General features: G+C 40.8%; 1 protein-coding gene across 8 annotated transcripts in view; it reads left to right on the forward strand.

The window, feature by feature from the left end:
* Positions 1-9,782, forward strand: part of PAK1 (p21 (RAC1) activated kinase 1) — a 152,381-nt gene extending 142,599 nt beyond the window's left edge. For all 8 annotated transcript variants that reach the window (XM_059930743.1, XM_059930742.1, XM_059930745.1 and 5 more), the window contains 3 exons: positions 928-1,124; positions 3,861-3,998; positions 8,457-9,782. In XM_059930743.1, coding sequence (XP_059786726.1) covers positions 928-1,124; positions 3,861-3,998; positions 8,457-8,543 — 422 coding nt within the window. In that variant the 3' untranslated portion in view covers positions 8,544-9,782. The remainder of the gene's footprint in view (positions 1-927; positions 1,125-3,860; positions 3,999-8,456) is intronic.
* The last annotated feature ends 4,077 nt before the right edge of the window (positions 9,783-13,859 follow it).

A 13,859-nucleotide genomic window follows, 5' to 3' on the forward strand; every position in this document is an offset into this window, starting at 1 on the left:
GCGAGCACTTTATATTACTCAGTACTATATAGGATGACATTTCTTTTTTTTTCCACTCATTTATACATTCAGCCAAAAAAATTTACTGCATGCCCACTATGTGCTAGGACCCGTGATGGGCACTGAGGATACTTTTGCCTGTATTTAAGTAGTTCTCAATCTAGTATGGGAAACACAAAATACATAATTAGAAGAAAGAGTTTAGTGTAACTTCTTTCATTCAGTCATTCATTCAGCAAACTTTTATTAAATGTCTGTTGTATGCTGGGCCCTCTGGGAATGAAAAAAATGAGTAAGAAGACATAGTCCTTCTTATTGAAGGCCTCATAATTAAATAAACATATAATTGCAATATAATGGGAATGAACTGCAGGCAGAACATTTTGTTCAAATGTGTAAGGACCAATAGTCCAGACAAACAGGTTGTGTCACAGGTGGATGGGCTGCTTATGGGAAGACTGTTAGCAGTCTCTGTCTTGGGGCACAGGGTGAGGAACTTATTAAAAGCAGGGCCATGCCTAGTTGTAGGTGATTAGGGTTTAAGTCCAGGACTCATGCCCAGGAAATAAAGCAAGGACCTAGTTACCAGATACTGATATATGGGAATGATTTTCAAGAAGAAAGCAGTACTGGGGCAAGTAATCAAGGTCAATGGGGGCGGCTTGGACTTTAATGCCTAGTGCTTCTGGTTTGAGGAGGGATAAGGAAGCCAGAGATGATATATGTTATGTTCCTCCTTCAGGGTTGAACAAGAGACAGGCTAAGGGCTGAAGGTGGCAGTTAAGTGATTCTAGCTTTGGAGAGACGAGGGATGCAGTGGCTAGGATGCAGGCAGAGCTTGATACCTAGGGGTAAGCACATAGTCAATATTTACAGAAGGAATACCCTACATATATATCCTTTCTGTCTTGTCTTTTCTTTTTCTAGCTGATTTTGGATTCTGTGCCCAGATCACCCCAGAGCAGAGCAAACGGAGCACTATGGTGGGAACACCGTACTGGATGGCACCAGAGGTTGTGACACGGAAGGCCTATGGGCCTAAGGTTGACATTTGGTCCCTGGGCATCATGGCCATCGAAATGATTGAAGGGGAGCCCCCATACCTTAATGAAAATCCTCTGAGAGTGAGTGTTACTAGGCCCATATCAAGATGTTTGGGCTGTTGGATTTCTCTTTTCTGGATAAAACTAGGCACTGTTGAATTTAAAGTATAAATGCTTAAAGAAAAGATATATTAGCAGTCATTCATTCATTTATTCAATGATTATTTGAGTTCTTATCATGGGCAAGAAACTGTTCTACTGATAATAAATTAATATATAGTAACAGAAGATAAGAGCTGTGAAAAAAAAGCAGAGTAAGTGGCTTAAGAGAGTAAGGGGGGAAGGAGGGAGAAGTGTGCTATTTTAGTCTAGGTAGAGAATGAAGTCTTCTCTTATAAGTTATTTGAGGAGAAATCTGAAGAAAATAAAGTAGTGAGCCATGAGATTAATCTGACGTAAGAGTTTTCCAGGTGTCAAGTATATAAAGAACTTGTTTTGAGAACGTGCTTGATACATCCTAGGGGAAACCAAGGAGGCCAGTGTCCATGAAGTGAGTGAACAGAGTGGACAAGGTTCTGTGTTAATTTGAAATGTTTATTAAACATCCAGGTGGAGATGCTGAGTAGAATTGGGCATAAGAGTTCAGAGTTCAAGGGTGAGAGGTCAGGACTCTAAATATAAATTTATTAGTAGGTATTATATAGTTGGTTTATTTAAAAATCAGAGCTAGTTGATAATGAGATCACTCACCTAGGGAGTGAGGGGAGAGTACTGAGACCTAGGATACTGTCATGTTTACAGGTTAGAGGAGCTAGCAAAGTGGCCAATGAGTAGCCTTCCAGGTAGGAGAACTGAGAGAAGTGTCCTGGAGGCCAAGAGGACAAAGTGTTTCGAGAAGGAGGATGGATCACTGTGTCAAACCTGACTGATAGGTTGCATTTAAGATTATGCTAAGAAATGATCATTAGATTTGCCAGTGTGAAGGTTATTGATGACTTTGACAATCAGTTTCACTGGAGTGATAGGAATGAAAGCCTAATTAGAGTAAATTCACCAGAGTGGGCAAAGTTGAGATGGCATGTGTAAGCAGTTAGTTTTTACTTTTCATTTTTGTTTTCTTTTAAAGGAGTTTTGCTTTAAGGTAAGGAGTTTTGTTAAGGTAACAGTGGAGCAATATCTTAAAGTGGAGTCGAGGGAGGGTTTGTTTGTTTGTTTGTTTATTTATGGCTGTGTTGTGTCTTCGTTGCTGCACGTGGGCTTTCTCTAGTTGCAAAGAGCGGGGGCTACTCTTTGTTGTGGTGCGTGGGCTTCTCATTGGGGTGGCTTCACTTGTTGCGGAGCACAGGCTCTAGGTGCGCAGGCTTCAGTAGTTGTGGCGCACGGGCTTAGTTGCTCTGCAGCATGTGGTATCTTCCCGGACCAGGGCTCAAACCCGTCTACCCTGCATTGGCAGGTGGATTCTTAACCACTGTGCCACCAGCGAAATCCCTTTTTTTTTTTTAAGATGATATTATTATAGCATGTTTTTGTGCAGATGGGACTGATCTAGTGGAGAGGAAAATGGTCATGTACAAGAGAGAAGTGACATCTGTAAGAGTGATGTCCTTAAGTAGATGAGGGGGGTTGGATCAAGTACTGAAGTAAAGAGCATTAGATTAGAATATGCACAATTTATCCATTGTAATAGGAGAGGGAAAGCAGGGTATGTGAATACAGATGCAAGTAGGTTGGTAATTTTGATCATGGGCAAATGTGAGAGTTATTTTTATTGCTTTCATTTTGTTGTTTATTCCAACCTCCCATTCAGTGCAGGAATTCCCTGTGCATTGTCATTGATAGGCAGTCATCTAATCTTAGTTGGATACCTCTTCGATAGCTCTGATTATTGAAAAGTGCTTTAGTGTACCAAACTAAAACTACCTTCATAGTTTCTACCCTCGGCCCCCAGTTTTGCCCTGTGGATCCACATGCCACTCATCTTCTTTCACCTTAGAATGGCCTTGAAAATGATATCAGTAGGGCGTGACAGAAATAAGACTGGGAGTAGAGTCAGAGGACATGAACTTGTGTAAACAGCATGATTCCAGGCATATCTCTTTATGTTTCTGGACTTTATCTGTGAAATGGGGATGATAATTCTTGCCCTGCCTATTACCCAGAGTTATTGTGGTCATTAAATGAGACAGTATTTGTGTAAACACTTTATGAATTAAAGTGCTGAGTGCTTTAAAAGGTTTAGTTTCACTGTGTTTTTCTTTACCTTTCCCAGGAGATGCTTCATGTTAGGGGACCAGGATGGCAACAGTGAAACAGATTGCTCCTTTACAGAACACTTCCTTTATATATATTTCTGTCCTGCTAGAAGAGATCAGTTTTTAGATGACTGAAGTGATGGCACCAGGAATAATTTCCTTCAGCAAATGGGCAGGTGTTTAACTCATCAGGGTAAATGAATAATAAACCATTTAGATCTATAATCAAGGATAATAATAAACCCTTGGGTCAGTAACACACTTCATAAGCTTACAAAGTGCTTTTAATATACTGTCTTGTTTTATTTTTCAGACATGTGAGATAGGCACTATTATCATCCCTGTTTTACAGATGAGAAAGTTGGAAGTTCACTGGCTTGCACCTGGTTACATGGCTTTTAAATGTTAAACCTGACCCTTAACTCATATTCTTTCCAGTATACCAAAGCTGCCTCTTTGTGTTCTGAAGGCAGAAAGCAGCTGACCATATTTCTAGAGGGCCTGTCTGGGGACCAAGAGAGAACCTCAGTTGGATCCCAAGGCAATTCTCTGTTTGTATTGCCAGGCCTTGTACCTCATCGCCACAAATGGGACCCCGGAGCTTCAGAACCCAGAGAAGCTGTCAGCTATCTTCCGAGACTTTCTGAACCGCTGTCTTGAAATGGATGTGGAGAAGAGAGGTTCAGCTAAAGAGCTGTTGCAGGTAACTGTCCCTATGCAGGGAAGCACCTAATTTGAGAAATCACTAAACCAAGGCTTTTTTTGCTTCATTTTTGTCTGTGAGGTACTGGCTGTTATAGAACTAAGCTTCTCTCCTAGCACATCCCATGCTCAATTTGTATTCCTAGTTCCCTCATCTTTATCCCTGGGCCTTTGCTCATGTTATTCCCTCAGGCTCTTCTTCAGCCTATTAAAACTCTGTACATTCTCCTAGGCAGTATCTTATAGAGTTACTTTCTGAGCTCCTGTTGAGCTTTGCTTGTATCTTCCTTTGGTGCCTGTTTTGTTCTGCCTGAATTAGTCTGGCAGAGTTTGAGTGAGTCTTAATGAGAAGAAACTCTTTGATGTTCAAATCTTATACAAGTTATATTTTACTGGGATAAGCTCAAAAGATAGATTTTCAGTAAAGGATATCAGAGGGCATTAGTTTAGAGGATAGTTAGTGCAGCTTTTCAAGTCTTCCCAGTTTCTTCATTGGAAACCCTCTCAGATGGTGGGGATGATAGTCTGCTTCTTTGTTTGTTTGTTTGTTTATAAATTTTTTGGCTGCACCACGCAGCACGTGGGATCTTAGTTCCCTGACCAGGGATCGAACCCACGCCCCCTGCAGTGGAAGCACAGAGTCCTAACCACTGGACTGCCAGGGAAGTCCCATATAGTCTGCTTGTTTGGAGTAAGATCCTGCCAGGCTCTGGGGAACCTGGAGCTGGGGGTTTACCAAGCCTTTTATACTCCACCAGCTTAATCCTGAAATTACAGCATAATTATTTCATATGGTTGTAAAAACTGCTTTTAGCTGACCACATTATTTGTATTTAACATTTATGTCTCGGGTACAATTTCTCATTACTAGTGTTATTTTACTACAGTGCCAACTGGTGATGTAATAAGTATCACATGCAACTTAATGACAGTGATTAATTTGTAGGCTTTCATAGTCAGTTACTTTTGTATTATGAGGACTAAGAGCAACTGGTCAGGGCAGGGCAGGACCTACCATACTGCACCACATTAAAGTTAACTATGAACAATTCTGTGTTTCTTACTAGATTATAACTTCTATCTTATTAATCTCTTATCTCCTCTTATACCTGAGACCTGACTCAAAATAGGTATTCAGTGGGAGAAAACATTTGCAAGTGATATGACTGATAAAGGGTTAATATCCAAACTATATAAACAGCTCATACAACTCAGCAAAAAAAACCCCAAACAACCCAGTTAAAAAATGGGCAGAAGACCTGAATAGACATTTTTCCAAAGAGGAAATGCAGATGGTCAACAGGCACATGAAAAGATGCTCAACATCGCTAAGCATCAGGGAAATGCAAATCAAAACCACAATGAGATATCACCTCATATCTGCCAGAATGGCTATCATCAAAAAGAACACAAATAATAAATGCTGGAGAGGGTATGGAGAAAAGGGAACCCTCCTACATTCTTGGTGGGAATGTAAATTGGTACAGCCGATATGGAAAACAGTATGGAGGTTTCTCAAAAAACTCAAAATAGAACTACCATATGACCTAGTGGTTCCACTCCTGGGTATATATATGAAAGAAACAAAAGCACTAATTTGAAAAGATACATGCAGCCCAATATTCATAGCAGCATTATTTATACAATTGCCAAAATATGGAAGCAACCTAAGTGTCCATCAACAGATGAATGGATAAAGAATATTCCATATAGTGGAATACTACTCAACCATAAAAAGAATGAAATCTTGCCATTTATAACAACATGGATGGACTTGGAGGATACTATGCCAAGTGAAGTAAGTCAGAGAAAAACAAATACCGTATGCTAACACATATATGCGGAATCTAAAAAAAAAATGGTTCTGAAGAACCTAGGGGCAGGACAGGAATAAAGACGCAGACATAGAGAATGGACTTGAGGACACGGGGAGGGGGAAGGGTAAGCTGGGACAAAGTGAGAGAGTAGCATGGACATATATACACTACCAAATGTAAAATAGATAGCTAGTGGGAAGCAGCTGCGTCGCACAGGGAGATCAGCTCAGTGCTTTGTGACCACCTAGAGGGGTGGCATAGGGAGGGTGGGAAGCAGACGCAAGAGGGAGGGGATATGGGGATATATGTATACGTATAGCTGATTCATTTTGTTATACAGCGGAAACTAACACACCATTGTAAAGCAATTATACTCCAATAAAGATATTTAAAAAATTGTGAATCACTATATTGTACACCTGTAACTTATATAATATTGTACATCAGCTATACTTCAATAAAATATAGGTATTCAGAAAATACTTGTTGAATTAAATGGGATTGCTTAAACCTTCATTGAAATGTTACCCTCTGGAATATATTTAGCACCTCTTTGTAATCAGAGTAACTGACTACAGAGCACTGGTCTATTAGATATGAGATCTGAGTTCTGCCAAGTGTAACCCATTAGTTTCTAGCATCCTTTGGGAATAAAACCCCCTTATAACAGGCAGTATAATATAGGATCCTTTGCCTTTTATATGAGGTTTGTTCTGAAAACCCTAAGCTTTGGGAAATGTGCAAATACTATTCTAAGCCTCAAGATGATATTGTTAATTAGGTATTAAAATATAGTTATTGAAAGATGAATGCCTTCTAGAGTTTCCTTCCTGATATAATAATATAACTACTAATAAATACATTATGTTGAATTTTTACCATATTCTAGGCACTAAGCACTTTATATATTTTTTCATCTATTCTTTTTAATAACCTTGTGAGTTAATAGAGTCTTGTTTTCCCATTTCTACAGTTGAGGAAACTGAGGTTTCAAGTGTTTAGTAACTTTTCCATGATTATGTAGCTGATAAGCAGTGGATCCAGGATTTCAGCCTATGTCTGTTTGGCTCTCAAGTGTGTATGCTCTTGGCCACTGCTTGGCTCAGAGAGTGTTAAAACTTGAAAGACCTTAGGGCTTATCTCGTCTGCTTTGTTCATTACACGGAGAAGGAAACTGAGGCCTCCCAGTTGGGTGTTGGATCATGCTGCTTTCTCAACTGAGAGGGGACTTGTATAAACATGTGATCTGAGAACACTGGCTCTTTAATTTGTTATTGTACATTGTAAATATTCAAAACCATGACTTTCAGAGTCTCAAATCACGAAAGCTTCACATCTTTGTCTCCTGTGAAAACACATATGTGGACAGAAATACATAGGGTTTTATGTTTGAATTCATATCTTCATGATTTAGCCAAGATCTTTTATTCCTTTTGTAGTAATAGTAACTTCTTGTTCTCAGTACCTCTTTATATCCTATCTCTGTCCAAAAAGAAGTTGAAGCACTTCCAGCAAAGAATATGTGTAAATATGTCTATATGTGTGTGTGTGTATACATATACAATATGATTAATAAAAGAGACTTAGGATGGCAGAAGAATCAAATATGCTAATCATTTCAGTTAAATAGTTTTGTTTAAACATCAGATTTGGTTCTTAGTTTCCTGGTAGCGAGGACAGAAAAGGAAATATGTTAGTTCCTATGTTTCTTATCAAATGGAAGAAACATCCTGCATCCTCAACACACAAAGCTTTTTCATTAGTAAATGTAAGAGAAGTCATTTTTAGTTAAGAGGCTCTGAGTTACATAAAGAATTGTTTTCCATAATGTTTTTTACTGAAAACATAAAAATAGGTTTCATATGGTGTTTTCTCCAAAATGGTCTTCTTTAGTAGTTGTGGGTGTGGCCCAAAGTACAGCCCAGTGAAAGTGGTTTGGGAAAGAACCAAGCCATTGAAGTCCTTCCTGGGTTAATTAGCCTTACTAGATTCAAGGCTAGAACAACAAATTCCTAGATCAGTGCTCCTGAAATGCAGTATTGCAATGTACCATTGGGTCATGATCAATTAATGACCTTCCCTCTGAGCTGATTATTATTCTGATTATCACCATAGTTTGGTCTTACCTAATATAAAATGGAATCATACAATATGAACTCTCTTGTGTCTGGCTTCTTTCATGCAACATAATGTCTGTGGGATTGATCCTGTTGTTAGTGTATCAATTATTTATTCTTTTTTATTGCTCTAATTTTTGTGTAGTATTATATAAATATAATATTATTCATTCTTCCATTATCTTGGACATTTGGGTTCTTTTCATTTATGACTGTCATAAGTAAAGCTTCTATGAGCATTTTTGTGTGTGTCTTCTGGTGGATTCACAAGCTCATTTCTCTTGGAAATATATCTAGAAGTGGAATTGCTGGGATAGACGTGTATTTAGCTGTAGGTACATACTGCCAAACAGTTCTCCAAAATGATATGTTATCTTTTAAAGATGTCCTTCAATTTGGGGATGATGATCTGAAGCTCTCCAGGCAGCACCTTGTGCAAACATGGATGCCCTTAACATCTTGTAATGGTTGCTGAGGAAGAATGGTAAATTGTCATGTGTCTTTTGTTCTTTTTCTCCTCTTTAGCATCAGTTCCTGAAGATTGCCAAGCCCCTCTCCAGCCTCACTCCACTGATCGCTGCAGCAAAGGAGGCAACCAAGAACAATCACTAAAACCACGTCACCCCAGCCTCATTGTGCCAAGGCTTCTGTGAAATAAATGCTCATTTCGGAAATTCCAGCCCCTGATGCTCTTCCTTGTCTTGCTCCTCCCCTTTCCTGATCTAGTGCTCTCAAGACTTTGATCCTTGAAAACCATGTGTCCAGCATTGAAGAGAACTGCAATTGACTAATCGGATGATGGCCATTTTAAAATAAGGAATTTGCTCCCAATCTGTGGATGTGAGGGTAGTTTATGATCAAGGGCTTATATGAATAAACCCTTGGACTCCTATTTCTACATGGCAAAATCCTTCCCCCCACCAATCAGTTCTTGACTGTATAAATTTTTGGCTTTATAACATCAATTTGCAGTCGGTTGAGACTTTTCTTTAGTGCTTGCTTTTCTATTTCAAAACTGCCCAAACACACTGTTGTACTTGAAAATTGGAACAGCTTGAGGAATGCCATGGGGGTTGATATTCTTCCAGGGACATGAAATGGCTCTTTTTTCTGGACCATGACTTTGGCACAGCTGATCCTGATATGGGAGGGAGAGCTACCACATTTTTCTTTGTGTATGCTTCTAGCAGCTGTTTGGGAGGATCTTGACCCAATAGTGTTCCCCACGCTATTTCTTGTGAGATAGTCTTGGCTATGTAGCAGCTTTTGACTCCCTAAATCCCCCTAGGCTGCTGCCCTCATTCTGTCCTTGTTTAGAACATTGAGAGGTTTCCTAGGGCACATGCTGGGTGAGAGCAGTGTGAAAAGTCAGGAAAAAAAAATTTAGCTGCTTTTAGAACAAGGCTGGGCATTAGCACCTGTCCAGCTATACCAATGTGATGTTTCAAGAACTCAGCCTCTTTTTCCATCAGCAATAAGGAGCTAAAAGATTAACTCAGATCTTCTGATGGCCTGAATCTTTGGGTCAAAGGGAACGATCTCCAAACCTGAGACTACGTGTTAGTTTTGGATGGATTTGTTTGCCTGAGATGATAGTCTGCCAGCTGTGAGGGGACCCTGTTTTTACAATGCATGGCCAAGCTCTCTGCAAATGGAAATGCCTGCACTGGGTGTTGGGGATGTTTGCTACCTCCTGCTATCTTTGTGGTTTTGGTCCTCCCATTATGGTAGGACCCCTGGCCAGCATTATGGCTTGTCATGTCATCCCCAATGGCTACCTTGTCATGCTCTGAGGTACTACTGCCTCTGCAGCACAAGTTTTACTTCCTTCAATAAAAGGAGATGAAAATATTCTACTTGGAGTATGCCTTTCTTTGTTTCTTTCCTTCCTTTTCCCCTTCCTTTCTTTTCTAATTTTTTATTTTGATATTTTGAAAGTTAAGAAAAAAAAAATTTTTTTTTTCTTCTGGAATCATTTGAGATTAAGTTGCAGATAAGCTGCCCCTTTACCACTATATACTTCAATGTGTATTCTTTATTCTTAATACTTTAAAATATAATTTAATTAAGAGAAATGGGCCAAAAATGTTCGTATATTATAAGGTATTGGCTTAGGCAGTTGTGGAGGGTGAGAAGTCCCATGATCTGCATCTGCAAGTTGGAGACCCATGAAAGCCAGTGGTGTAGTTTGAAGGCCAGACAGCCAGAGAGCCATGGTGTAGATTCTAGTCCAAGTCTGATACCTGAAAACCAGGAGCACTGAGGGTAGGAGAAGATCAATGTCCCAGTTGTATAGTCATACAGAGATCAATGTCCCAGCTGTATAGTCAGGCAGAGAGCAGCCTTACTCTCCCTTTTTGTTCTATTCAGGCCATCAGCTAATTGGATGATGCCCACATTAGGGAGGGCCATCTGCTTTATTCAGTCCATCAATTCAAATGCTAAACTCTTCTGGATACACCCTCAAAGACACACCCAGAAATAACATTTAACCAGATAATGGGCTTCCCATGGCCCAGACAAGTTGACAGAATTAACCATCACACTCCCCATCCCCACCTCCAAGTGAAGGAGGTAACTCCAGCAAGGACTGAGTGAGCCAACAACTATTATAATGCTATGTGGTTATGGCTTTTAGATTAAGGGGTCAAAAGTGATGATTGGTGACCCCCGATATTGTCTTACGAAAAAAAATACACAGGCACAGGAGATCCTCCATGCAGTTACTGAAAGGACAAGTACAATTGGATTGCTTATGTATAAGGTAGAAGGAATGTTAGATGATGGTATGGCCCATCAGAAGACAGGAATGATGAAGACCCAAAGATTGTACCTCCTTACTTTGAGATTGCAGAAGTAAACTGGTTAGTCTGATGAGGGCTGAGGAATTGTTAGTTAATTACCCCTCTGGAATCTTAGAGTTATCTGATTGGTTGGGTTTTAAAACCCCAGCATTGGCTGTCCTGTGAAATTTCCAACACTCAATTTAAGCATTAGAGGGAATGACTGTTTATGGGGCCCACCTGGGCACAAAAGCAGTTCCATGTCCCCTCCTTTCTTATTTGCAGGATCAAGGCTTCAGCCTTCTAGACCTTACTGAGTTCCAAAGAGCGGATTAAACAGTTTTAATCAGTGAAGTAAGGAAATGCAGAAACAAAGGAGGAACAATCAAGAAACTGTAGTGAAGGACTTCCTTGGCGGTCCAGTGGTTAAGACTCCACACTTCTAATGCAGGGGGTGTGGGTTCGATCCCTGGCTGGGGAACTAAGATCCCACATGCTGTGCAGTGCAGCCAAAAACAAAGAAACTGTAATGTAGCCATTAAAGCAGGATCCTGGTTCCTCCTCAAGGGATATACATAACAACATCTTTGAGTTCTTCTGCAGGAACTAAGGCCCCCATGCAGGTGGAGGATGGTTCAGGCTGAGCACAAGATTCCTGGAACATCAACCTGTTACCTCACCACCAACCAATCAGAAGAAGTCACACAACCCTGCAGCCCTCACCCCAAATTTTGCCTGTAAAAACTTTTCTCCAAAAACCATTGGGGGGTTCGGGGTTTTTGAGCACGAGCCACCCGTTCTCCTTGCTTGGCTCTGCAATAAGCCTTTCTCTGCTCCAGACTCTGATGTTTCGGTTTGTTTGGCCTTACTGTGTGTCTGGCACTCAGGCTTTTATTTGGTAACATTTACTACTGCTATATCTAGCCATCCACTCAGATAATGGAATATTCTTCATGTCCATGCAGCTTAACTGCATATTTCCATGCCTTTCCTTGCCTGCAGAGTGTGGAAACAGAACTCTGAAACTCTACTCATAGACAATCGCTGCTTGTCTAATTCTATATGAGTACTGAACACATCTGTCCCCTATGTGTTAGTTTTCTATTACTGCATAACAAATTACCACAAACGTCGTGGCTTAAAACAACACAAATTATCTCACAGTTTCTATAGGTCAGAAGTTGGAGCATGATGTGGCTGTGTTACTGAATCAGGTCCGTCTGGTTGCCGCTCAAAAATCAATACTGGAGAGAGAGAGACAGATGTTGGTAGAAAGGAAAGTTGCTTTTAATCAGAATGCCAGCAATCCGGAGAGCTGGTGGATTCATTGTCCCCCCCAAAACCATCTCCAAAGATTCTGCTCAGCCATGAAAGTTTTTAAAGGGAAAAAGGGACGTAATCTCAGTTAATTGTTGAGATGGAGGTCAGAGTCGTTGCCATCCCACACTGTGCAGGCTTGTGTGCTGGCTTGTTGACTTCTTGTGATTTTTCTTAAGACGCTATCTTGTTCACAGAGTTTGTTCACAATATTACTGAAGGGGAACCTAGGGAAGAGATCTAGTCATCTGTTAATTACTTCATTTCTACTACTTTGATCTACGGAAAGAACCAACAGATTAGACAAGGTATTGTGTGATCAAAAGATTTGAAAGGTGTGCTAGGGCCAGAGATGAGTAGAGCATGGGGGTGCCTGGTTTAAGGTTAGTGACAAGACAAAAGGGTGCCTCCTGCAGAGAGCTTTTTCCTGCAAAGAGCTCTTTCCTGCCAAAAGCTGCTTACAAATCCCCGCTTGTCAGAACATCCTTCCATTTCTATGGGATTATGAGTGAAGGTCGGTCTTCTGTAACTTCTTCACGCTGACATAGGGCATCATGTTCTTAGAGTGGAAGATGTTGACGTGGGTCTGTACCATCTCTTTGCTGACCATTGTAGTTGCTCATTTACATATAAAGGCAGAACAAACTAAATTATTTTGATGCCCACAAAGATATAGATTATTATGAGCAGTAGTGTTAATCCCATTCTCTTAAGGCCAGTTCTTGGAATTGTGCTAGCCATAGATTCAATATTGCTCAAGATGGAGCAGTTTATGTCATGGCTGCAGTCTGATCATCATGCAGTTAGCTTTTTCCCTCTGGTGGCAGTTACAGTGTCTGTAAAACAACTCAGGAATGTGCATCAGACACTGAGTCTGTGATTCTATTGTCCTAATCATTAGCTGCTTGAGCCTACTCTTTTGTGACTCAGGAAGGCCTGGAGACTTCAGCTTTTCTATAAAGAAGAGGCAGGAGACATAGAGGGGATTTGTACTTGGGAGGGGGGCGCGGGGTTCTGCTCTGTTCCACCTGGTTTTTCTGTTCAAGGTCTCATCAGGTTGAAAGTCCAGGTGTTAGCCAGGGCTGTAGTTCACGTAGGGCTTGGAGTCATCTTCCAGGCTCACTGGTTGTTGGTAGAATTCATTTTCTTGTAGGACTGAGGTCCTCATTTTCTTTTCTTTTCTTTTTTAAATTTATTTATTTTGGCTGCATTGGGTCATCGTTGCTGCGTGCAGGCTTTCTCTAGTTGTAGCGAGCAGGGGCTACTCTTTGTTGCGGTGCTTGGGCTCACTGCTGTGGCTTCTCGTTGTGGAGCATGGGCTCTAGGCGTGTGGGCTTCAGTAGTTGTGGCACACAGCCTCAGTAGTTGTGGTTCACAGGCTCAGTAGTTGTGGCGCATGGGCTTAGTTGCTCCGTGGCATGTAGGATCTTCCCGGACCAGGGCTTGAACCCATGTCCCCTGCATTGGCAGGCGGATTCTTTACCACTGCGCCACCAGGGAAGTTCCTGAGGTGCTCATTTTCTTGCTAGCTGTCAGCGGAGGACCCAGCTCCTAGAGGCTGCCTGAAGTTTCTTGCCACATGGCCCCCATAGGCAATTCATAAAATGAATGTTTGCTTTCTTCTATACCAGCTAGAACATAGCTCTTTGACATCCACTTTGGCAACTAGCCAGAGAAAACTGCTTTTAAAGGGCTTACATGATTAGGTCAGCCTTATTTAGATAATCACCCTATCTTAAAGTCAACTGATTTGGGAACTTAATTACACCTGCAAAATCCCTTCACTATAGTACGTATATTACTGTTTGATTGAACAACTGGGAAAAGG

This window comes from Balaenoptera ricei, chromosome 8 (genome assembly GCF_028023285.1).
Source record: "Balaenoptera ricei isolate mBalRic1 chromosome 8, mBalRic1.hap2, whole genome shotgun sequence".
NCBI classification, from domain to species: Eukaryota; Metazoa; Chordata; class Mammalia; order Artiodactyla; family Balaenopteridae; genus Balaenoptera; species Balaenoptera ricei.